This window comes from Microcaecilia unicolor, chromosome 8 (genome assembly GCF_901765095.1).
Source record: "Microcaecilia unicolor chromosome 8, aMicUni1.1, whole genome shotgun sequence".
NCBI lineage: Eukaryota > Metazoa > Chordata > Amphibia > Gymnophiona > Siphonopidae > Microcaecilia > Microcaecilia unicolor.
In genome coordinates, this window is record NC_044038.1 from 148,172,183 (window position 1) to 148,197,000 (window position 24,818).

The 24,818-nt window shown below is 42.2% G+C and overlaps 1 protein-coding gene across 5 annotated transcripts in view; it reads left to right on the forward strand.

The window, feature by feature from the left end:
* Positions 1–24,818, forward strand: part of PCDH1 (protocadherin 1) — a 383,228-nt gene that overhangs the window by 29,054 nt on the left and 329,356 nt on the right. For all 5 annotated transcript variants that reach the window (XM_030211303.1, XM_030211304.1, XM_030211305.1 and 2 more), the window contains exons 2-3: positions 7,629–8,451; positions 17,395–19,587. In XM_030211303.1, the coding sequence (XP_030067163.1) occupies positions 7,654–8,451; positions 17,395–19,587 (2,991 nt within the window). In that variant the 5' untranslated portion in view covers positions 7,629–7,653. The remainder of the gene's footprint in view (positions 1–7,628; positions 8,452–17,394; positions 19,588–24,818) is intronic.

Sequence of the window (24,818 nt, forward strand, 5' to 3'; positions counted from 1 at the left end):
TTCGAAAATAAATGGATTGTGTTGTCATTGCAAGCAGTATACCATGCCTTACTTTGTATTGTTCGAATATTTTTACTGCTCTAATTGCCTCCTGCTCATGTTTGATCTATTCTTACTGTACACCGCCTTGAGTGAATTTCTTCAAAAAGGTGGTAAATAAATCCTAATAAATATATAAGACTTACACTTGCATTACTGGAACATCAACCTCCTCACCTCACTGACACACCCTTGTCTTGTGTCCAGAAACTAGTCTGCTTCTCAGGTTATCCTTTTTTCATTGGGGATGTCCTGAGAATTATCTCGTTTATTGTGTTGAGAACCAGAGGTGGGGACCCTTGCTTATGAGTAAACTAGAGATGCATATATTAATGGTGTGTGTTAAAGAGCAATATCTTATCATGTAACTTAAACAGGGGATAGTATCAAGATTTTTTTTCCTGCTTTCAAGATTTATATTTGTCGGTACATAAGCAGCAGCTTAATTAGCTACATATGGACAGCTCAAAGGAAGAGAAATGTAACTTGTAATGTAAAACTGGGCAACTTCAACAGCAACACATGTTTGTTCCTTATTACTTCCTCTTGGTATCGTCTGTGTGTGGGTTTTTTTTTTTTAAGATGCTATTTAATCATGTACATGTGTGTGGGGTTTTTTTGAGTAAAAAAAATCTGTTCTCACTTTTCTTGTAAACCCTTCAGAATTTTTTTTTCTCCATGAACAGAGGTGGAACAGCTCTACGTGTTATGAAAAGCATGCATGAGATTCTGCTAAAGGCCAGAGCTCTGAACTCTTTACCGTCATGGTGTGAAGCACTGCCTCTGATATATAAATCCTTGTCCTTGACCTCTCTAATGCAGAGTCTTGAATAGTTAAGAATATTTTATTTACAACATTGCTGATATGGAGATCATACAGTAGCCTCTTAGTAACAGCATGACACTAAATTAATGGCTATTGAGTCTCCTAAGCTCCCATCTCACACTCTCACTGTTTCTGTGTTCTTGATGTCGTCTCCCTGTACATCACTATTGCCTAGTTATGATTCAGAAACTGTCTACACACCTTTTTCCTTTGGAAGCCTGCACAGAACTAGAAGCCATAAATACGCTATCAAGCCATATTTTTTATTTATTTTTTTTTAGATGGGGCTCCATGTTTGCTTCAAAAATGTTAACATTTGTAAAGTTCACAGTGATCTTATTTAGTTGAAGGTCTTTTTTTACTTGTTGCTGTAAAGCAATGGTTTCCAGCCTGTGGTTTGAAGATTCCTGGGGGTCCAGGAGACTGTTAAAAGGGTTCCAAAAGATACAGAGGTGAGTATTTTCCTGCTGGAGGACTGGTCTGGGTGGGGGGGAAGCAAGAGCGAGACTAATAGAAGGATAAACAGAGCTAGTGGGGACAGGTTTGGTGGTTAGGGGAGGTGCTCTGAGAAGTCCTGAAGGTGAACTAGGGATCCCTGAACTTCTTGGGGGAGGGGCCTTAAGGGGTCCACTCAAAAAAAAAAAAAAAAAAAAAAAAAAAAAAGTTGGAACCTTTGGAAGATAATCTGGACAGCAATGATAAGACATGCAAGGTGTTTTAATTCCGTTGCAGTGTTGTAATTCTAAAATTGTAACTAAATCTTTGGAATTTTCAGTCTGACTTTTTGTTTTACAATGTGCTGTCATCACATCCTCTAGTATTTATATAGATTTGCAATATGAGTGGTCTGCATTTATATTCTACACATAACTTGGAGAGGTTGGTGCTTTAGTCTGTGTCACGCCAAAAGTTACGTAAAGTGAAAAATTAGAAAATGGGCATAGCTGTCTGGTCCTTTGGATGAGACCCAAATGTAGTTATGAGATGGAGAGCCTTTTCCATAAAGGCCTAGAAGGAACTGAGAACCTGTATATTCCTTTTTATTTCACCTCGGTAAATACGTGTTGGCAATGGTCATTTCATCACATGGGAATTGATAATGCAGGGGACCAGGAACCAGGTTTGAGTCCTACTGTGACTCCCTCTCACTTAGGGTCTCTTTGATTAAAAACCGTGCGGCAAATGCGAGGCAGCCCATTCAAGTTGAATAGGCTGTGTTGCATTTGCTGCACCAGGAATCGCTAGCGTGGTTTAGTAAGAGGCCCTTAATCCTTTGCCCCAGGTACAAAAATTTAAACAAACAAAAAAACATAGATCATGAGCCTACTAGGGACAGAAAGTACCTATATACATAGTAAAATGTGGACTGCTTGGGTTGTACCACAGAAAGGCAGTATATCAAATGCATTGCCCTTACCCTTTATCCCCTAGGGTAACGTTTCCCAAGTTCGATCCTGGAGTACCGATTCCTAGTCAGCTTTTGAGGATATCCACAACAAATATACATGAAAGATTTGCATATAATGGAGGCAGTGTATGCAACAAGTTAAAACATTCATTGTGGATATACTGAAAACCTGAATGGCAAGGAGTACTCCAGGACTGGACTTGGGAAACCATTTGAGGATTAAGATATTTTTAGACTTTGGGGGGGGGGGGGGGGGGGGGGAGAATCTGCAATTTGGTGGATGTAGGCCTTTCAGGGGAGATGTCTGAAAAGGTATAAAAGTAAAAACTGGAGAGTAATTTTGGAGGGACGGTGCATAAAGGAGGACAATTTCAATGCTTGGGCAGAGTTGAACACTGGGGATCTTGAAAACCATTGGACTGATTCTAACAAAACTTGTTGGACAAAGCAATAAGGGGCCCTAGTTGAATACAACAAAGATTTTTGGATGATCCATGGTTCCAGGTTTCTGTTTTGGTTAACTGCTGTTAGTAGTATAAAATATTGGGTGTCTCCCCCCCCCCCCCCCCCCCCCCACACACACACACTATTATTTGGATTACATTTATTTTACAAGTATCTGGAGGAAGCATGAAGAAAGCATGGAAAGGATGCAAATTCAGAAATCCCTCTGAGAAATGCATGGGCACTTCACATCTTGATCTGAGCCAGTGGTTCTCAATCAGTGTGTCCCCAAGAGTTGGGAGGTGTCACCAAAAATTTGGCATACTGTAAACAAGTAAGCCTGTGCTTTCCTTAGAAACCTGTTTCTAGGGGAGACCAAGGATACTGAAAGCCAAGTTCCTGATTCCCCATAATTGGTCCTTGTGCTTCCCCACTGCACCAATGATGATTGCTGCTACAAGCCCCATTTCTGTTTGCTACATGGTTTGAGTAACATATTTGCAGGGTTTGGTGTTGCTTCAGTGTTTGGCAGTAGAACGATTTTTTGTTGCTGTTACTGAGATGACACAATAATTTGAATATATATTTATGATAAGTGAAGAAATTTGGAACTGATGTGTTGCATCCAGTTTTTAGATATGGGATTTAGTGGTAGGTAACTTAATCCTAAACTTAGTGTCAACAATGAAAAAATTAGATTTTTTTGTTCAGCTGTTTGTATGTGACACAATAAACATTAAAATAATCAGTGTTTCCCAAGTCCGGTCCTAGAGTACCCCTTGTTAGTCAGGTTTCCAGGATATCAACAAGGAATATGCATAAATATTCATTGTGGATATCCTGAAAACCTGACTGGTAAGGGGTACTCCAGGACTGGACTTGTGGGGAAACGGTGACATACATGAATATTGTGTGTCGGGTGTCACAACAAGAGTGGTTGAAAACCGCTGCTCTGGGCTGATTTGCACAGTTTGAAAACCATTGTGCTCAATATCTAGATATATGTAAATTTGATATTAATGCTGGCAGTGCTCAGCATTTGCTTACCATTGCCGGCATTCTGTCCATAAACCCGAAAATTCCATGCCAGACCCTGAAGTCGGTTATACCATAGCCGGTTAAGTGCTGATGTTTGGCACGTGACAGGCTATGGGACACCACATAAAGATAGGACTGACTTTTATGTGGGGCAGTTAATTGCTGACTCTGCCTCCAGAACGCCCCCCTCCAAAAAAAGTCTGTTTTGCATTAGGTACTAACTGGTTAAGTGCCGCTTTAAATGACTAAGTTAGCCCTGAACAGTGACTTAAACTGGCCAGGAGCTGTTTCTGGCCAGTTAAATCGCTGCGAATATCAACCCTGAATTGGGCAGTGGCACCATAGTTCCTGATTTATTTACATAACATGACTCTTTCAGTTGCTGTTCCATCTTTTTCATTTATTATTTTTAGAATTTTTTTTTCTTACACTGCAGTTTAATCATTAGCCTAAGTCTGATTAGCATTGACAATATGTTAGAAAGGGACACAGTTTTGACTGAAATAAGCAGAAGTATAAAGGGTGTAAGTGTTTTATTTGTACCATTTTGTACTCCGCAAATATATTTCAAGGACAAAGCAAACATACCGAAACAAAATCAATGAAAGCAAAATAAAACAAGAACTGTAATCCAGCACAAAACAATTATAAAGAATTCTCTAGAACCAAAAATGTAAAATGGTAGGAAAAAGCAGACTGCAACCCAAATCCTGCAGCTTTTCCCCTCACATTGGTTGAAAGGTATCTTGCCTCAAAGCAAGTTACTCATTAATGTGATAACTCTTGTAATTTTTATAAAATGTTTTCCATATAGAACAGGACTCTTATAAAATTGCATGTCAAATACTTGTACATATCCACATGGATTTACCAAGATGATGGTGTAGCACATAGGTACTCCTGTGAGTCCAATTTGAGCAGAAGAGTGGTAGAGGTGTGCTGTATACTAGTATTAATGGACAACCCTTGGGAGCAGGTATAAACTAGAGAGTTGCATAGGGACAGAACTTTCACTCATCCCCAACGGAATCTGACCCATACCCATCCATACCAGCTAAGATCCCCACCCATATCAGCAGGAGTTGACGCTATTATTTACTTGCTTGCAGCCCTGCCCCCCCCCCCCATGTCTCTTTTTGGGGGAGGGGGGGTGTTCATTATTCAACCAATGAGTGTTCCTAGCCTTAGTTTGCTGTTCCACCTGCACTCCTGGGCGTTCCAAGCTTCAGTCTGGAGTCACAAAAGATTTTCACTACACTCCTGTGCGAATCCCATGGCAACTTCTTCCATCCCCTTGGGATTCCAGCAGTCCCCATTCCCATGCAGCTCTCGAGTATAAACTCATGCAACAGTGGCGTTCCTTGCCTGGATGGCACCCGGGGCGGAGCGCCGATGTGCCCCCCCTCCGGGTGCAGCGTGCCCCCCCACTAAATTACACCTTCCCCCCTATCCGGCGAAATGACACCACCCCCGGGTGCACGCTGCTGGGGGGGGGGGGGGTGCCGCGGCGCGCGCCTGCTCCCGAGTTCGCTAAACTTCTTTGCTCGTTTGCTGCAGCTCCCTCTACCCCGGAACAGGAAGTAACCTGTTCCGGGGCAGAGGGAGCTGCAGCGAGCGAGCAAAGAAGTTTAGCGAACTCGGGAGCAGGCGCGCGCCGCGGCGTGCACCCGGGGCGGACCGCTCCCTCCCTTGGTACGCCACTGTCATGCAAAATGAATTTGTGCGTTAGGGTGTCATGTAAACCTATTTTGTAAAGGCACGTAACCTTTTGGGGCATTCGTCTGAATGCTGTCTTTACATGTATTGTATTCTTAGGGGTTAATGTAATTGGGCTCATGGACTAACAAAACCTAACTTCAAGAGCCAACCCTGGTTGATTGCATTGCTGAAGCCCTGTCTCTTCATCTGTTCTATGCCAGTGTAGTTCCTTCTACCTCCCCCCCCCCACCCCACAACACCACACACACATCTTTTTTCCGCAATTTTGTATTAAGCAATTTGTAAACCACTCAAAGTATTTTTCTATAGAGTGGTATATTGAGTTCTAATAAACCTGAAACATTTATAGGGACATGCTTACTGAGCTGCATTGCCTTTGTGACAGATGAGGTGGTGACAATTGTGCTACATTAGGTGTCGCTAAATGCACCGCCATCAACAGAACAATTAAATTCACGTTTTAAACTGATTTTTCTCTGCTTTTAACTGAATGGGGAGCTGCTAGAACACACCCAACAGCTAATACAAAGGTTTCCCAGTTACCATACTTTTGTGAGCGACTGTTGGGGCTTTTTGCCTTCAAAAACATGCCAAGTTTATGTAGTATGTTCAACACACACAACAAGTCACCTTTCTTCCCAGGCTGGCAATTCAGCTTCAACATAAATTTTCAGTGCAAACACAACAGGGCTCTGGTCCCTAACAGGTCTATCTGCTCAGGCTTGAAAGGCTCACTAAACAGTCTCTGGCACTATGTAGAGAAGCTGTCCTACTTTCACTTCTCTTCTTGGCAGTTCTTCCGCTATCACTGGCAGGGTTCAGAGGCTTCCCTGAACTTACTCGTAGGGCAACTCCAACTTTCCATCACTTAGTTTTATCCATCCTGATCTCAGCCACACCCTCCTGCCTAGTCTTAGCTCTGTTTAAGGCCTAACCCTAGTTCTGAAGGGGAACTAGGGTTAGGCCTTAAGATTCCAGGCTAAGGGGACTTAAGGGGAACTAGGGTTAGGCCCTTCTTACACTGCAGTTAATAAGGCCCTTATGATGTGACTTTCTTTTGGAAGGTTATTTCAGAACCAGGACTGGATCTGGCATACTGAGCCTTCATTCATAACTACTGGAAATATTTATTTTTCCTCCTCCTAAATCTCCCAATTCTTAATTTGCCATCTTAACTCAACAGGATGACTCTTTGAACATTGCAATGATGGACCCTAAATTCAGCCACTAGTTGCCATTGTTTTGACATATCTCAACATCCAGGCTATGAATGCTGCCTCCATGTTGATCCAAGGTGTGGAAGACGGGTCTCCCCACATGGCACTGTCGCCTTGTCACTGGGCTAGGACCACGGCCTTAAACTGGAGGAGGGGGAAGCTTGAAGGGACAATGCTGACTACTTCAGAATTAAATTCTGCTCTTGCTCTGATAGAAATAACATTGTTCTGTGTGTGGCTTACACTTATGGATGCATTTATATTTAAAGAGCATTTGTGCCAACAAAGCCTTTGACTTATTCTAAAGTGTAAAATTTTGCATTGGTTAGGGATTACATGATTTTTGGTTTTCCATTTTACACTGTATATTTCAGTACCTGGCCCCAGCAACTGCTGAATAAATAACTCATGAGATAACAATTGAACACACCTTTGAATGACATTCTTCTACTACATATGTGTCTGAAATCCTAAGAGGAAAGGCAAAGATATGTGTAATGAAATGGTCTACTCCTTGTTGACAACGTCATAATTTATCAGCACCTGGTTTAACCTGTGGCTCTGCTTCAGCTTGCTGGGAATACTCTGCAGCAGTCAATGTGTTTCTAAATTCAGAAGGCTTTAAAGTAAGCTATTTTAGTTATGCCATTTTTTTAAAATAAAGAAAATAACTGGTGTGAAACTTAATAACCTGCCTACGGCACAAACTCTTGGCTGCCATTTGTTTGGTGATGTAAGTCTCGGCTTGCCCAATCGGTGAGTAGGAAGGAGGGATTGTCTTTGAGGAATGTGCCTTTTGAATTACACAGTTATTAGTTCATATGATTGTGATTTATAATTAGAACAGCACTACAGGTATTAAAGCCTACATCTGCAGGTAAATCATTTCAGATCTGTTACTAATCCTGTTATCTTTCATGTGTTTGTTTCTGTACAGGTCAGACAGTTTTGCTAAGGCTCAAATGAAGTGGTCGTCATATTCGCTACTCATATGGGCCTTCCTTCAACTTCCTTTTTTGGGGGAAGGGACATCTATTGATTTTAAAGTACAAGAAGAGCAGCCCCCCAACACGCTGATTGGGAGCTTGGCTTCTGATTATGGTCTTCCTGATACAGGGCACCTTTACAAGCTGGAAGTGGGGGCCCCTTACCTGCGTGTGGAAAGCAAAACAGGAGACATTTTCACCACAGAGACTTCCATTGATAGGGAGAACCTGCGTGAATGTCAGAACCTTTTTCCTGGAGAGCTATGTTACTTGGAGTATGAAGTGTCTATTACGGACTTAATGGCCAATTCTGCCCCTCGCCTTTTGGAAGGTAAAATTGAAGTTCAGGATATTAATGACAACACGCCAAATTTTGCTTCCCCAGTGATCACTTTGCCTATTCCTGAAAACACAAATATTGGGTCGCTTTTCCCTATCCCTCTGGCCACGGACCGAGACACTGGCTCCAATGGTGTGGCCACCTATGAGCTGATGGCAGGATCAGAGGCTCATGAACTCTTTGGGCTGCAGGTGGCAGAGGATCAGGATGAGAAACAGCCACAACTCATTGTGATGGGGAACCTGGACCGGGAACAGCGGGACTCGTATGACCTAACTATAAAGGTGCAAGATGGTGGGAACCCACCACGAGCCAGTAGCGCCCTGCTGCGTATCACTATCCTAGACATGAACGATAATGCCCCCAAGTTTGAAAAGATGTTATATGAAGCAGAATTATCGGAAAACAGCCCTGTAGGCCATTCTGTTCTTCAGGTAAGATTTTTATACACTTGCTCTGTCTATTAAGCGGGAAATCTACGTTTCATTTTCATAGGGGTGTAAAGTGAGATTGGCCTTTTATTCGTATAATGGGGATTATTAACTGCTTTTATGAAGATTCACCTTAGGCAATGTACAGTGGGTACAATTTAATACAAAGCTTTATTTAATCAAGACAATAGTAAAATGACCAAATATAAGCATAAATATCAATGAGGTAAATTGAGCCTAGTAATATTTTAAACATAAATGTGTATGTCTGATACTGTTTAACAGCACTTTTTGTAAACTCTGAAAGGGTATGTTTTTAGATCACTTGGCAAAAGAAGTTGCCAGCTGGGAAATGTGTAATTTGGAAGAGGCTGGAGACTTCTAGCTTTTGAAGAAGGGTACACAGTAGAATTGACAGTGGTCTGTAGGATAATTTGACTGCCTAATGTACTAACCTGTCCTCTGCATTTTGCACCTGCCACATCCCATGTGTATAATAGTTTTTATTTGTATGCTAGAAAATGAGAATTATCACTAGTTATTTGGGAGTCCTTTTACTACGCTGCCTAATGAGTCAAAAATGCAGTAGCGCGGGATGCGTGTGGGCATCCTGTGATAATTTCCAAATGTGCCCATGCTAATTACAATTTGTTAAATATTTTTAATTTTTTTGAGGGGGGCAAGTCATGGGTGGAGATGGGTGTTCTAAACTGTGTTACCGCACATTTACTGGTTAGCACTGGGATACCGCGTGAGCCCTTAACCCCTACAAAATGGGTGACAGTAAGTGCTCGCGTGGCAACTTAAAAAAAAATGGCCACACACTAATGGCCATAATGGCTTTTTTTTCCTCCTCACGCTTCTTAATTATTTTGCAAGTTAGACCCTGAGAAGAGTATCTCATGTTTGGTAGTTTCATAAATAGAAAATAGGCCATTTTACAGCTGTGGTAAAAATGGTCTTAGCACACGGAGAAGACCCACCACATAAGGGCATGTTGAGGCTACTTTTTCTGCAGCTTAGTAGAAAGACCCCTTAATGAGAAGACTTGGCTCTGTCCCTGACTGCCTGACAAAGTGAGTCCCTGGTTTGCTAGCTGAAGAATGCCACCTCCCTCTTTCCCATACTAAAAAAAAAGTCATGTGTTTAAAGATGACTCAGTCATTCCCTGGTTTTCTTATGTAGCACTTCAGACAGAACACTTACATAGAGGAAACTGATTTTGTGAGTTCAGACAGAACACTTACATAGAGGAAACTGATTTTGTGAGTTGGGGCAGAAACATGAATATCCCAATCAGGGTGAATTTTCTTCTATTACTTGAGTAGAAAAATGCCAGTGCCAACCAGGATGTTACCTCAGTGGGACAGCACTTTACAAAACCAGAACACTGTACTAATGATTTTCTGGTGAGAATACTTGAGAGAAACTTTAAAACAATATAGGAACACAAAACCTTTGATATATATGCTGTTACTTATCAAAATTTGCTTATTTCTGATCTGACGAAGAAGGGCTACCTTCGAAAGCTAATCAAAAAATGATTTAAGTTAGTCCAATAAAAAAGGTATCATCTTATTTTCTTTTCTGTTTTATTTTATTCTATTTCTATTGACTGTCTTCTATTACTTAAAGATCTCTTGATAAGTGAAGAGGGTAGAGGGACAGAGAACTGGCATATCATAAATGTAAACCAGCTTTCAGTGTATGAAATACCATGACCGCCCCCCCCCCCCTCAAAAAAAAAAAAAAAAGGTCTCACCAGTGGCATCCTGGAGCCCTCTTTAGATATCACCCTCAAGAGAGTTGAATGATTATTGATCAGTCCTTTCTTTTCTGATCTGGTATTTGGGACTATGGTGCTGGTCAGTCTGAATCTGGATTTTCTATCCCCTTTTTCTAAATGTCGTTTCTAAACCAAAAAAAATGGGATTTTTGATTAATGTGAAGTAATAGGAAAATCTGAAAGTTCTTCAAGCTTAATCAGTTCCAGTGAAATAATTATATGTTCAGTCTAGTTTAAAAATAGACTGAACTTTTTATTGTTAAATGCCTCCTTTGCTGCATTACTAGGGTGTGGAACCAAGAAACCTGTTGGGTGGGTTTGGCATCCTTTAACTTTAAAGGTTGCTGTCTTTCATAAGCAAGTTTTGATCCAGTGATTAGAGGATGCTTCACATTCCATTTGCACATGCCTGTGAGGTGGCTGAAATGGGGAGTATTGATAACTGGTTTTACTCCTTCAGCCAGTAGGATCTCTACACCAGCCAAGGACTTTGTAGCTCTGTGTCTATACTTGAACCTGTTGAATAGAGCTCTTTCCTTAGATCTGACCTTTTCATGTCCTAACATGCCTGGGAAACTATTTTTTCTGCCCCCCCCCCCCCCCCCCCCCGCATCACTTGGGTACATTGTGGTCATTTTGAGACAATTTATCCATGTGGAAACACCTACACTTTAGACCCAGAGACATTGTAGAATATTACAACTAGTATTTTTCTGTTTGGTTTATAACCACATGAATGAGGGGGGGAGGTTCTAATCTCCTTGATGTGTCATTGTTCATAAATACAGGAACACCCTAGAGTGCTGCCAGCTTTTAACTAGTAAGTCAGACAACAATAGGAGCAAACAAGATACCTATTCATTCCCAGAGAGGAGGTTAAACCTGTGAAACCTTTTCATCACTTGAGTCATTCGCACTGTTGCAAGTAATTATCAAGAACACTTTTCTAAAATGTCTTATTGTAGAATTTCCTTTTATCCTGGTTTAATTCCACCCCCCCCCCCCCCATATACTTTGAAACCCACAAAAGGCACTTAAGGACTAATGGCTGCCTGTATATAATGCTTAAAAGGGGATATTCTAACAGCACATATCAGTGAGGCTTGGTAAATCCTTATGGTAGTATGGAAGAAATGCAGGTCCATGGCATCTAACCTGATAACATTAGCAGTTCTGTCCATGATGACTCAGGAGAAAAATATATTGTATCTGTAGCCAGTGTTAGACCACCCAAATTATAGGAATCAACTCGGAATTGCCAGGGTACTATTTATGTTCTAGAGGAAGATGGTTCCCCCACCACACACACAGGCAAGTCGGACCCTTTTAATATTGAATTTAGTATAGAAGTTATCCCTGCATTTCCCATATCCTCAAATCGGTAGTTGTGCAAGGGGTTCTGGTGCCCCCTGCAATAAAACATTGATGCCTTACTCTCCACTGCCATAGGAGGACGAAAAACAGCTATGTCCTGGCAGCACCATTATGGGAAATGCCTCTTTCCGCAGGTGTCTGTGCCAACCCAACCATTAAGCAAGACTAGGCAGTTGCCTAAGGCAGCAGTTGTCAAAGCAAAAATGACAGGTCCTGACAGCCAGACAAAATTCCAAGAACCATTAGCATATACTTTACCTTCAGGGAGAGTGAGCATATGCGTACAAAGCAAAGGTTTTAATATTTGAAAGTAAAGTATGGTGTCAATTATGCATGTTTATTATTGTTAACTGATGGGGCAGTCTTGGGATGATCATGATTTTGAGTTCAGTTATCAAGATCTTGGAGGGGAGGTGCTAGGGCAACAAATCAGGAGGGTTGTTAGGATGATTTGCATGTACTGCTTCCATCGTAAGCAACTTTTTGCGTAATCATTGTGGAAATCTTGAAAATCCGACTGGGTTGTGGCCCTCGAGGGCCTTACTTGCCCATTCCTGCAATAGGTCTTGACGGCCACAGTAACCCCAAGAACTGCATGTAGCCTTCACCTGCTGGGAAGTGAACAAATAGAACAAAACAGATATGAATTGCCAAAATCCTTGTATTACCATGCTGGGACAGACCAAAGGTCCATCAAGCCCAGCATCTTATTTCCAACAGTGGCCAGTCCAGGTCACAAGTACCTTGTATTACCATGCTGGGACAGACCAAAGGTCCATCAAGCCCAGCATCTTATTTCCAACAGTGGCCAGCCAAGGTCACAAGTACCTGGCAAGATCCCAAAAAAGTACAATACATTTTCTGCTGCTTATCTTAGAAATAAGTAGTGGATTTTCCCCAAGTCTGTTTTAATAATGGTCTATGGACTTTTCCTTTAGGAAGCCAGCCAAACCTTTTTTTAACCTGCTAAGCTACCTACTTTTATTACATTCTCTGGCAACGAATTCCAGAGTTTAGTTACACGTTGAGTGAAGAAAAATTTTCTCAGATTCATTTTAAATGTACTATTTTGTAGCTTCATTGCGTGCCCCCTAGTCCTAGTATTTTTGGAAAGAGTAAACAAGCGATTCACATCTACCCATGCCACTCCACTCTTTTATTTTATAGACCTATTGTATCTCCCCTCAGCCATCTTTTCTCCAAGCTGAAGAGCCCTAGTCGCTTCAGCCTTTCCTCATAGGGAAGTCTTCCCATCCCCTTTATCAATTTTTAATTTCACTATATCTTTTTTGAGATGCGGTGACCAGGATTGAACACCATTCATGGTGTGGTCTAAAAAGAGCCATTTTATCTATAACATTTCGGTACATAATTCTTTGTGCAGATGTCAGATCAGTTATAATCGGTGCCTCTTATCAGTTGGTTATTTATGAGAAATTAGCAAATTTACCTAGCCAGATAAAATACTTATGCTAGACAAACTGGCACAGTTCAGTTCACCTCTTGGCACTATAATATTCTGGAGACATTCAACTGTAATTAGATCCTTTTTTGTCTTTTAACAGAATATAACTGATGTTGATCACATTTTGTCCCTCAAACTTCTCCATGCCTCAACTCCATGGAATGCAAAAAATGTCATTAGTCATTGGGCAATCATAAAAGGCTATAATTATTGTAACATGGATAGGAAGAACTATGTACCAAAATGCTACCGATGTGTCCTCCTTTTTAGGACTCATTTGTTTTGAAAAAAATTGCAGTCATTGTGCAGGTTCTTTTTGGTCATCACTCTCCTTCTCCTTGGATTTTCTTTAATATCTTCACAGACCTGAGAGGGCTCGGGGCAGCTCATCTCCCCCCCCCCCCCCCCCCCCCTATCGAAGCAGTTGCAGGAGTTCAGGCCTCAAGTGCTGCAACCAGGCCAGGTTTTCAGGATATCTCCAAGTATGTTTAGGAGAGATTCTGCATGGATGCTACCTCCATTGTATGCATCCAAATCTAATGTCATTCAACCTGAAAACCTGGCCTGGCTGCAGCACTTGAGGCCTGAACTCCTGCATCCTTGCAATAGACTCTTCTAAACATAGGCCAACCCTTAGTTATTTGTAACAACTGTATTCAGTGGGCACAGAAAGCACATGCACCCCGTCCTCCTGATGCCTGGGCAATGATGTGTTTATGGAGGCCCTGTCCAGGTCATGATGCAGGTTTTGTCAGCCCTAGGCCCTTCTTGCCGCTAGACCCTCTCCTTGGAGTACAGGCGTTACCTAGGAACTAGTTGAGGCATACAGACCCTTCATTTAGTCTGTCCTCAGATACCACCTCTCTTTGAAATAGTGTCTCTAATTGCACCTCTCAGCAGATAACTACTACCCTTTCTAGTAAGGGGAATTTGACTTGATGCACCCCCTTAATTTTTTTTTTTTTTTTGTATTAGAAATAAAACCCCCATCAATTCCACATGAGGTGCACATTGACTTGTACACCTAGGTCTATAAAATGTGTTTTATATATTGCACTGCAGGGAGTGTGAGCCTAGCTAGCAGTTACTGAACCTTGAAATCGAGATGAATGAGAAAGCAACAAATGGTTTGTTCTACTTGAATTATACTGCTTGAGATTTTAAATGTTAGTGTGTTCTCGGACTATTTGTAGGAGATTGACAGCACACTGGCCATTCCTTGCTGTTATAATACCTACTACTTCTTGTACCTAATCAACTAATCCATAAGAACTGTGTTCTTTTGATTCAGGCCAAGTCATCCATACTGACCAGTGTTGGAGACCAGATGCTGTGCTCGATGTACATTGGAAATACCCAGCTGATCTTAATGGAAAAAAATCTTCTCTCTGTATTGCATGCTGCTGGATATACATGATCCCAACCCTCACCTAGCTAATAATTTGTTCATTTTGGAAACTTAATAAACTCTTTAAAGTCGGGCTATACTATTCTTCTTGACTGCCTCTGGCAACAAATCCCACAACTTTTTAATGTGCATTTTAAAAAAAGTTTCTTGGCCAATATTCAGTCAGCGGCAGTCAAAACAATATTTACAGTTGCTGGCTAGATTAGCTCTGGACATTCAGGGCCCCCTCCCCTCCTGGTCCAGATAGACCATGGTGGGGGGGGGAGGCAGCATCCGGGAGGGATATCATGGAACTTGGGGAAAAAACAAACAATGTTTAAGCGGGTCCCGACATTGAATATTGGCAGCTCCTTCCCAGTGCAGCCCCTTTTACCGTCCCTGACCTTCCCACTTTCAACATCGTCAGTCAGATGATACTCAGTGGCACTGCCCAGTTTGGTGCCACTGAATATTGGTAGGTGGGCTTAAATCACTTTGAATATCAGGCGAGTTCTCACCCACCAGTTCCCCCCCCCCCCCCCCAGACAATTCCCACTTAAGGGAGAAAATTCCCAGGAATTTCCCACCCTCCCTAGCCTTTTTTTTTTTTTTTTTAACCAATCGTAGATTTTTTTTCTTGTATCAGCTTCCATAAGTCCTGGCAGTGCTTTTGCTTTTTTTTTTTTTTTTTTAACGGCATCTGGAGCAAGGAGATTAGAGCAGCACACAGAAGACGTATAGCAAAATAACTTTTCATAGGTAGAGCAGTAATTTGTTATAAATGGTAATCGATTGGTGTGTCATTTTGAGGGGCTGAACTAGATTGAAACCTAATTTGGGGGATGTGTAGGGGGGGGGGCATTGCCCTCCCCACATGAACTGTACTTTGCATTTATCTATTTATGTATTTACTTATTTATGACATTTAGATCCTAGATTAAACATGTTAGGTTGAAACCTAGTTTGGGGGGGGGTGTGGAGGGCAAAGGTACTTTGTTATAAATTGTAATCAGTACATCATTAGGTTCAAACCTAGTTTTTTTGGGGGGAGGGGGCATTGTTCCCTCCTCATGAACTGCAGTTTGTATTTCTCTGTCTACTTATTTATGACACATTTAGATCCCAGATTAAACATGAATTAGGTTGAAACCTAGTTTGGGGAGTGTACCCCCACACATGAACTGCATGTCTGGAAGGGGAAATGGATGTGTAAAAGCTAATGTTGTGGGGAGGGGTTGAGGGGGTACTGCCCTCCCCCCCCCCCCCCAAATGATCTGGAAGAGAAAAGGGAGGGAGATTACTTGCCTTGTGTGTCTTGTATTTTTTGGGTTATGGGTAGGAATTGTCCTCCCTAGTGTAGTGGGACTAGTCCAGATGAGAATTGGTGGGTGGGAACTGACCTAGAACCATTGAGCCCTTGTTTCTGCTGCCTGATAAGTTTCAGTATTTACTCCTTGAAATCCTGCATAATGTAGAACTTTTGCAGAATTTCCCCTTCTGTACAGAAGTTACATAGGATCCAGGAGGCAGCAGAGACTGTGGTGGCAGTTTGTATTGTTCCTCTCCCCACTGTGCTGATTGACGCAAGAAGAGAAGAGCGGCTGCTCCTCAGGATGTCTTCTGCTACCCTAGCTCTTAACCGTACAGCTCTTCCACTTAAATTCAGGAATGAGCCCCAGGTGGCATTGGCCACAGATATGGTTTTGACATGCAGCTAATATTCCTCTTTCTTCTGCTGATCAACGGGAGTATAAACTTGAGGGGAACGTTAGGGATGTGGGGCTTTGCATCTGACTGGGGAATCAAAAGAGGGCTTCAGGTGTGTATGTGATGTAAAGAGGTGAATAAAGTCTTGGGGGTAGGGTAAAGGGGTAAGAGAAAGCTGGGGCATTTTGACCTTGGAGAGTGAGCAGAGAGAGCTGAAGCTCAAATGTGGAGAGGGGATCAAGCTTAGGGAAAGATTCAAGCTTGGGGAGGGTGAGCTGGACAGTCTGAGGATGGAGAAAGCTGGGCATCCTGTACAAAAAAATTAGGGAAGCAGAATGGCAGAATCCTGCTAGGAGTGAGGAGGGCTGTGGTCTTTATTGCAAGGATTTAAAGGTATAATGTCCATTTACACTAGATATATATAAACTCTCTAAATTTTTGCCAGTGGAAGCACTTGCTTAAATATGAATAGTCATTGGTTATAGATGTATGTATTCAATGCATTTATTTTAGAAATTGTTCTTTGCATGTGTAAAATCTGCAGTTATCTGTGAAAAGTCCTTCTGAAATGACCTACTGTATCTGGGTGATTTTAAGCAGAGAAAATTTGCTGTTCCCCTTTTAGTAAAAGCAATGCCAGTACTTCTACCTGTGGGGATGGGGCTGGTAAAGGTGCATTAAGATTCCAGTTTCAAGTACCCACAGCATTGCTGAGTCTTTAGTTTTCCAAGGGGAGACTTCCTGTATATTCCATAAACTAGGTCCATGGGTGCAGAATACCTGTTCTAAAACACTATAAAAAAATTTTTAAGCCCCCCCCCCCCCCCCCGCCGATCCCCTTATTGGCAGAACATACTATGCTGTTTGCTGTAATTTGTGTAGTGGGAACAAGTTGCACGTGGGATAGAATCTTCTATCACCAGGTGGGCAACCTCGGTCTTCAAGGGCCGCAACCCAGTCGGGTTTTCAAGATTTCCCCAGTGAATATGCATGAGATCTTTTTATGCACTGCCTCCGTTGTATCCAAATAGTGAAAACCCAACTGGGTTGTGGCTGTCGAGGACTGAGGTTGCCCACCCCTGTTGTATCTTAAGGGGCCTGGATCAAAGATGAAAAAAGGTTAGACATGATTCTCTCATCTGATTAATAGGCAGAATGGATAGGTTATATGGTCTTACTATAATGTTTTCTATTTTCTAATTTATCATCCTTTTTCTAATATTTCAGGTGAAAGCAAATGACTCTGATCAGGGTGCTAATGCAGAAATGGATTATACCTTCCACCAGGCACCAGATATTGTCCGCCGTTTACTCAGACTGGACAGATCTACAGGTGTGATTACCGTTCAGGGCCCCATCGATCGAGAGGATGTCAGCACCTTGAAATTTTCAGTTGGGGCAAAGGACAAAGGCGCTAATCCTAAGTCTGCCCGTACACAGGTGATCATAACTATCAAAGACATGAATGATAATAAACCTACCATTGAGATCCGGGGCATTGGGCTCGTAACGCACCAGGACGGTGTGGCCAACATTTCAGAGGATGTTCCTGTGGCAACAGCAGTTGCTTTGGTGCAAGTGTCTGATCGGGATGAAGGCGAGAATGCTGCAGTTACTTGTGTTGTAGCTGGTGATGTCCCTTTCCAGTTGAAACCAGTCAGTGAATCAGGCAGTGACAGCAAGAAAAAGTATTTTTTGCAAACTACTACACCACTGGACTATGAAGCTGTGAAGGAGTACACCATTGAGATAGTGGCTGTGGATTCTGGGAATCCTCCATCATCCAGTACCAATTCACTAAAAGTACAAGTGGTAGATGTGAATGATAATGCTCCTGTCTTCACACAGAGCATCATGGAAGTGGCCTTCCCTGAGAACAATTCTCCAAATGATCTGGTAATGGAAGTCAGTGCCACTGATGCCGATAGTGGTTCCAATGCCAAGTTGACTTACTCCATTGTGGCTGGGCCATCTTCCAAGGGCTTTTTCACCATTAATCCTGATTCCGGAGAGATCCGTGTAAACACTGTGTTGGATCGTGAGCAAAGGGAACGCTATGAGTTTCTAGTGGTAGCAGCAGACAAGGGCAGCCCAAATCTGACAGGGACGGCATCTGTGGTGGTCAATGTGATGGACAAGAATGATAATGACCCCAAGTTCATGCTTAATGGCTACAACTTCTCAGTCATGGAAAACATGCCACCCTTGAGCCCAGTGGGTATGGTAACAGTAATTGATGCAGACAAAGGTGAAAATGCCCATATCAGACTCTCTGTAGAGCAAGATAATGGTGATTTTGTTATCCAGAATGGCACAGGCACCATACTTTCTAGTATCTCCTTTGACCGTGAGCAGCAGGGCACTTACACATTTCGATTGAAGGCTGTTGATGGTGGGGACCCTCCACGGTCTGCTTATGTAGGCGTGACTATCAATGTACTAGATGAAAATGACAATGCTCCCTTTTTCACTTCCCCTTCCAACGTTACACATGAACACATCACACCACTAACCAGCCCTGGGACCCAGATAACCCAAGTGCGTGCTGAGGATATTGATTCAGGAGTCAATGCAGAGTTAACATACAGCATTACAGGAGGTAATCCATTTGATTTATTTCACATTTCACCCAACAATGGTGATATTATCCTAGAGAAAGAGATCCTCAGGAAGCACCATGGTCTACACCGGTTGGTGGTACGTGTAAATGACAAGGGCAAGCCCTCACGGCATAGCACTGCACTAGTACATGTCTTTGTGAATGAGACCTTAAACAACAGAACTCTGTTGGATACCTTAATTTGGCATAGCCTGAACACACCCCTAGAGATTGACATTGCTGGTGACCCTGAGTATGAGAGAAGCAAGCAGCGCAGTAACATTATATTTGGAGTGATTGCTGGTATTATCGCTGTCATATTAGTAATCATAGTGGTGGTACTGGTGCGCTACTGCCGTCAGAAGGAAGCCAAGAGTGGCTACCAGGCTGGTAAAAAGGAGACTAAGGATTTATATGCTCCAAAACAAGGAAACAAGAACAATAAAAACAAAAATAAGGCAAAGAAAAACAAATCGCCGAAGCTTCCAAAACCAGTTGAGGAAGAGGAGGAGACGGGACTCCAGAAATCGCTCAAATTCAACCTGATGAATGATTCAGTCAGTGATAGCCCCAGGATTCACCTGCCCTTGAATTATCCTCCAGGCAGCCCTGACCTGGGACGTCACTATCGCTCCAACTCCCCACTGCCCTCCATTCAACTTCAGCCACAGTCTCCTTCTGCCTCTAAGAAGCACCAGGTGATACAAGACTTGCCAGCTGCCAACACGTTTGTTGGCACTGGGGACAACAATTCAACTGGTTCTGATCAGTACTCGGATTATAGTTATCGGACCAACCCCCAGAAATACAACAATAAGCAGGTAGGCGACCTCTTCCTAAACAGCTGGTATGGACATAAACATAATGTGGACCAGAGTGTGGTGATGATGGAAAGCTGAGGGATATCGCTCTCTCCTATCCTTGGCCAAGTGAATTTACTTTGAGATAGAAATCTATTAGATTTTTTTTCTGGGAGGAGGAGTGGAATAAGTGCTGTCACTTCTTCTCAAGGCAGATAGGTCGATATTCAGACTTAGCCAGTTATCTTGAAACTGGCCAAAGATATTCCACGGTTTCATGTGGCCAAATATATTTGCTAAACTCGGTTTAAAAATTGGTGGCTAGTCAATTATATTGTGTGCTATAACCCAGTAGCCACTAACTGGGGATATTCAGTGGGGGATAGTCAGTTATTCCCCCGCTGAATACTGGCAGATAGCCGGTTAAGCCCTATTTAACCAGTCAGCAGCTGTTCTGGCCGTTTAAGTAGCATTGAATATCGAAGGGGGGGGGGGGGGAGGAGGCTGTAAGCACTGCCAAACAAATCGTTTACATGCCTGCTGCAGTTTAATTGAACTGTAGGCATTGCAAAGAAAACTGGCCAGTATCTAACCTAACCTAACTTCTGTATCAACCCACCACTGAAATATTTGAGTGGCTTTGAATAGAACATATGACACCTGCATTTTTTTTTCTTAAGTGTTGATTTTTTTTTTTAACTGTTTCACAGGATCTGATCATGGGTAGTGTCTATGTATGCATAGGTGTGTTACGATTGAAGTATTTGTATGATCACCATACTTTATTTTGTATCTTGCTCCCTTTAGTAAATGATTGCACAGATAGGCATGGTTTCATGAACGTTGTAGGAGAAAGAGCCATAAAGAAAACTGGAGCCATTGTATGTGTTGCTTATGACATGCCTCCTCTATCACAGATGATTGTATGAGAGCATACATTTTCAACATATGTGAATGTATATGTAACATGGTTTGAATACAGACTTAAAGTTTATTCTGCTGGGGTAATGGTTCTTTAACCACAAACCATTTGGGCAGGGAGATTTCTCTTGGTTTTCATAAAAACCATGGTTTCTAATTGGCCAGTCCTTTGTCATTGCTGAATTTTATGATGGCATTACCAACCAATAGATGGTGTGCCATTTCCAAAGCCGGAGGATACATTCCACCAAGCTGTGCTCTCCTCATCGTTCATAAAGGAACGTGGCTGTCTTATGAGTTATGTGCACTGCAGCCATACAGTCGGCTTCTGTTTTCAGTAGCGCACACAGCTTCACCCTGTGTAATCCAGCTAACCTGAAGAGCCATGTTCTTTAGCAAAGCAGGGGGTGCACATAGCCCACTGCTGGTGCCACATCTTGGCTTCCATTCACGTCACATATGTTACACATGAATGGTAACTGCTACTTGTGGTCCTTTATGAATCTTGCTGCATAAGTAAACTGGATCTTCATCTCGCTGTGGTGCTAATGTTTTATAAACTTTAAAATACTTGTTGCTGCTGTTAAAACATGCATGTATACACACACAGCATAAAGGTTTTAAAAAGGAAGAAAAAAAAAAAAGCGATGCTAATGAGTACTCGATAGGAAACTCAGGTCAATTGGGCTCTGATTGTCTAATAGCCAGGATGGGTAATTCTGAGCACATGGCTAAAGCTCCAATCGGAGGAATTATACTGGTCATATTATGCTGATTTGCACGCAGAGGAAAGCATCCCATGGAGACGAGCCTTATCAATTTATTTATTTATTTATTTATTGCTGTACCTTGTAAGCAGCTGGTTTTCCTGGTCCCCTCCCCCTTAATACAATGTAACCTTCAATTTGTGCCTACATCACCAAGACTGCCATTTCTTGATCTTCACAAACTTAAAATTATAGTACTGTCTGCTAGAGCACAAATGAAAACAGAGTTCCTGGTCCATGCTCAGAAGGCATGAGTGTTGTAATGGATGTTATCTGTTTTTGCTTTGACACCCCAGTGTTAATCGCAGTGCAACCCACTTAAGTTAGGAGTCAAACAACCTTTATTTAAAATGAGCAAAAGCGCTTTCTGAAATGGCAGGTAACAGCCTTTTTGAAGGTAGCTCTTAGAGTGCCAGTCTTGTACAGTCTGGGAGTGGAGGTTGGAGGGAAGTGGTAAAGGGAATTGAAAGTGGGTGGAACTGGTGACTGGGAAGATGAGATTTTAAGCTTTAGATCTAAATTGATTAGTTTTCCAGTGGCTGAATCACTCAGGCATGGAGTCCCTAACCAAGTGCCTTAGTTCTTATTGCTGATTTTTATTCTTGCAGGATATAAATTTCTGGTGTGAATGTGTAGAATATTTAAACGTTTTGATTTTTAAGACTAGCCAAACGCTTATGATTTGCTGTGAAGACCCAGGTAGCACAGGGAAGTGAACAAATATGCTGTTAACAGTGAGTCGGCCTCTAACCTGCTGTGTAATGGCACCTTATGATGCTGATTTTATACTGACTGGAAAACCTGATTGTGTTTCTCGAATGTACACTGATTCATTTTAAAGTCTGTATTTTTAAATAAAGTTTCCTTGTTTTTTTTTAAATTTGTGTTTCAAGAATGTTGACGTGCAGAGGTGGTGGGAGTCGTTGTGGCTTTATATGGCAATATGGCACATAAAGTTCCAGTTCAATTTAGTTGGTATACTGCAAATTTTCAAAAAGAAATGAGCAAATGAAATGGGGAAAAGGGAAAGAAACATACAAAAATACAAACAATATCCCAAAATACAAAAGGGTAGAGGGTGAAGGAAAGATTACATGTCAACAAAAGGAACAATGGGGGAAAAAGAAGAAACCTAAGGGGAAAGAGAATGGGACTTCATATACTGCCTTTCTGTGGTTTTGCAACTACATTAAAAGGGGGGGGGGGTTTACATAGTATATACAGGTAATTGTTTGTACCTGGGGCAATGGAGGGTTAAGTGACTTGCCCAGAGTCACAAGGAGCTGCAGTGGGAATCACACCCAGTTCCCCAGGATCAAAGTCTGCTACACTAACCACTAGGCTACTCCTCCATAAAGAGGGAAGACGTTGTCCTGCATATATGCCTGATAAGATAACAGGGAAAGGGAATTGGAGTGGAGGAGTAGCCTAGAGGGAAAAGTCGAGGAAAAATAGTAGGCTTTTAATTGTGATTAAAAAGTATTTAAAAGACTGCTCAATACATAAATATTGGGGAAGGGTATTCTACAATGTAATGGGTGCTCCTGAGAGCATCTGGAAAGATGGGATTGTAAACAGGCCCTGGTTAGCTGACCGAAGGGATTGGTAGGGACATTGAGAATCGAGAGAAACCAAAAAGGATGGTAGGCTGGAAGAACAAACGCACTGAGACAAAACATTAACCTGAAAGAAATCCTAGGTAAGTTACTGGAAGCATGTGTCCTGCAATAAGGAGGGGAGTTTCTTGCCTTTATGATTTATTGCAGTGTTTTTTAACTGGTTGCAACCTGTGTAACTGATCAGCAGGCAGACCAAGAAGCACAGAGTTGCAGTAGTTGAGTTTAGACAATACAAGAAAATACAAAGGGAACCATGATCCAGAAGAGGACAAATAGCACAAAGACATCTGAGCGTGTAGAAGGAAGAGGAGACAAATCCTAAAATATGAGTGAAAAGACAAAATGGTTGAGTAACCCCCAAACTTCTAGCTGAACATAGGGGAGAGGAGCATCACTAACTGTAAAGCAAGGGGGCTCGCAACAGGAGTGTGAGAGGAGAAAAACATGGCCACTGACTTGAACAGGTTGAGTTTCAAGCGCTGTTCTGCCAACTAGTTTGCAACTGATTCTAATTTACCAGAGATTGAAGCATAATCTGAACCAGAGCTGGAATCGAAAGGAAAGAGCAACTGAATAGCTCTTTCCTTTCGATTCTGGTTAGCTCATAGCCTAGTGATCTTCTTTGTGAGCCTGATATATAAAAAAAAAAAAGTTATGCTCATAAATTGGCCTCTTTGAAAATTTACTGGGGCTGAGGTGCATACATTTTTACTCAGTTTCACTAATCTCTTAAATAAAATGGGTGGTGACAGAGGCAGATATGGGGTGAGAAAAGGGTTAGGAGTTTTAGCACTGATTTTCAGCACTAGGCTTATGAATTACATTTTATGAGCATAAAGCTTCTAAATTTAAGATGAATTTTCAGCTAAAAACTTCTGTTTGGCAGAAAATAGGATGCAAATTTAGGAGCTCATCATTTTCTGAAGCGTTGGCCCAGTGTGTTTGAAGAGATTGCCCTTGGAAGGGGGCCCTTCAGAGTCAAGACAGTGGCTGGACAACAGTGCTACATACTGAATAAGGGTAGAGTCCCCTGTAATGATGGCGCTGGCTTAGGGCTTCCATCTCCAGTGCAGTCAGCTTGGCTGCTCAGCTGCCTTCAGTGATGCTCCATGTGCCTAAGTAGTAGTCTTCACACTTATCACATTTCATACGGCCCTATGTTCTTTAATACTGTCCTCCACCACCATCTCAATCACTCTACCAGTCAGTCTGCCATCCTTTTCTCCCATGCCTTCACTTTAGCGGTTTCCCCTCATCACCACACACTCACATGCACACACTCACACACACTCTCACTCTCTTACACACACACTCACACTCTCTCTCCCAGTGCTCTCTTTGGAAGATACTCGATGGTGCTGCTCTCAATTATGTTTTTCTTCCACTTACTCCCATTTTGCCTAAACTCACAGACCTGTGTGGTGCAGGTAGAAAATGGCCCAGTAGTGCCTATAGAACAGGTAGGGGAGAGAGCCAGGGGGTCACTGCAGGCCATTCTAGTGAAGAACTTCCATACTGCTTACACTAAAACAGGCAACCTCATTAAAATCTTCATACCAGAGTGATGTGGTGCTGAGGTTCAGTACTTTTAATGCAAAGTTACTACTTCCTGGAGAACACCATATTGGTTATGAAGCATGTACTGTGGCCATGATGGTATGTGTGTTTTGGAATTGTCCAGACATGGTCATTAGGGGGAAATGGAATTGCTGTGAGTCAGTTATACACATTTAAGTCTTACCGTATGAGGCCTGCCAGTTGGGGTTGATCTATCTGTGACAGCTTATAAATGTCACGGTCTTTGTACCAAGATAAGTTGCAATCCAAAAATGTTCTACAATTAGTTTCCACAATATTTTGGGGAGACAAGTTTCAAACCTGAGCCTCTGTTATTGTCCCCCCCCCTTCCCCCACACACATTCACACTCGCCATAAGCATAGCAGG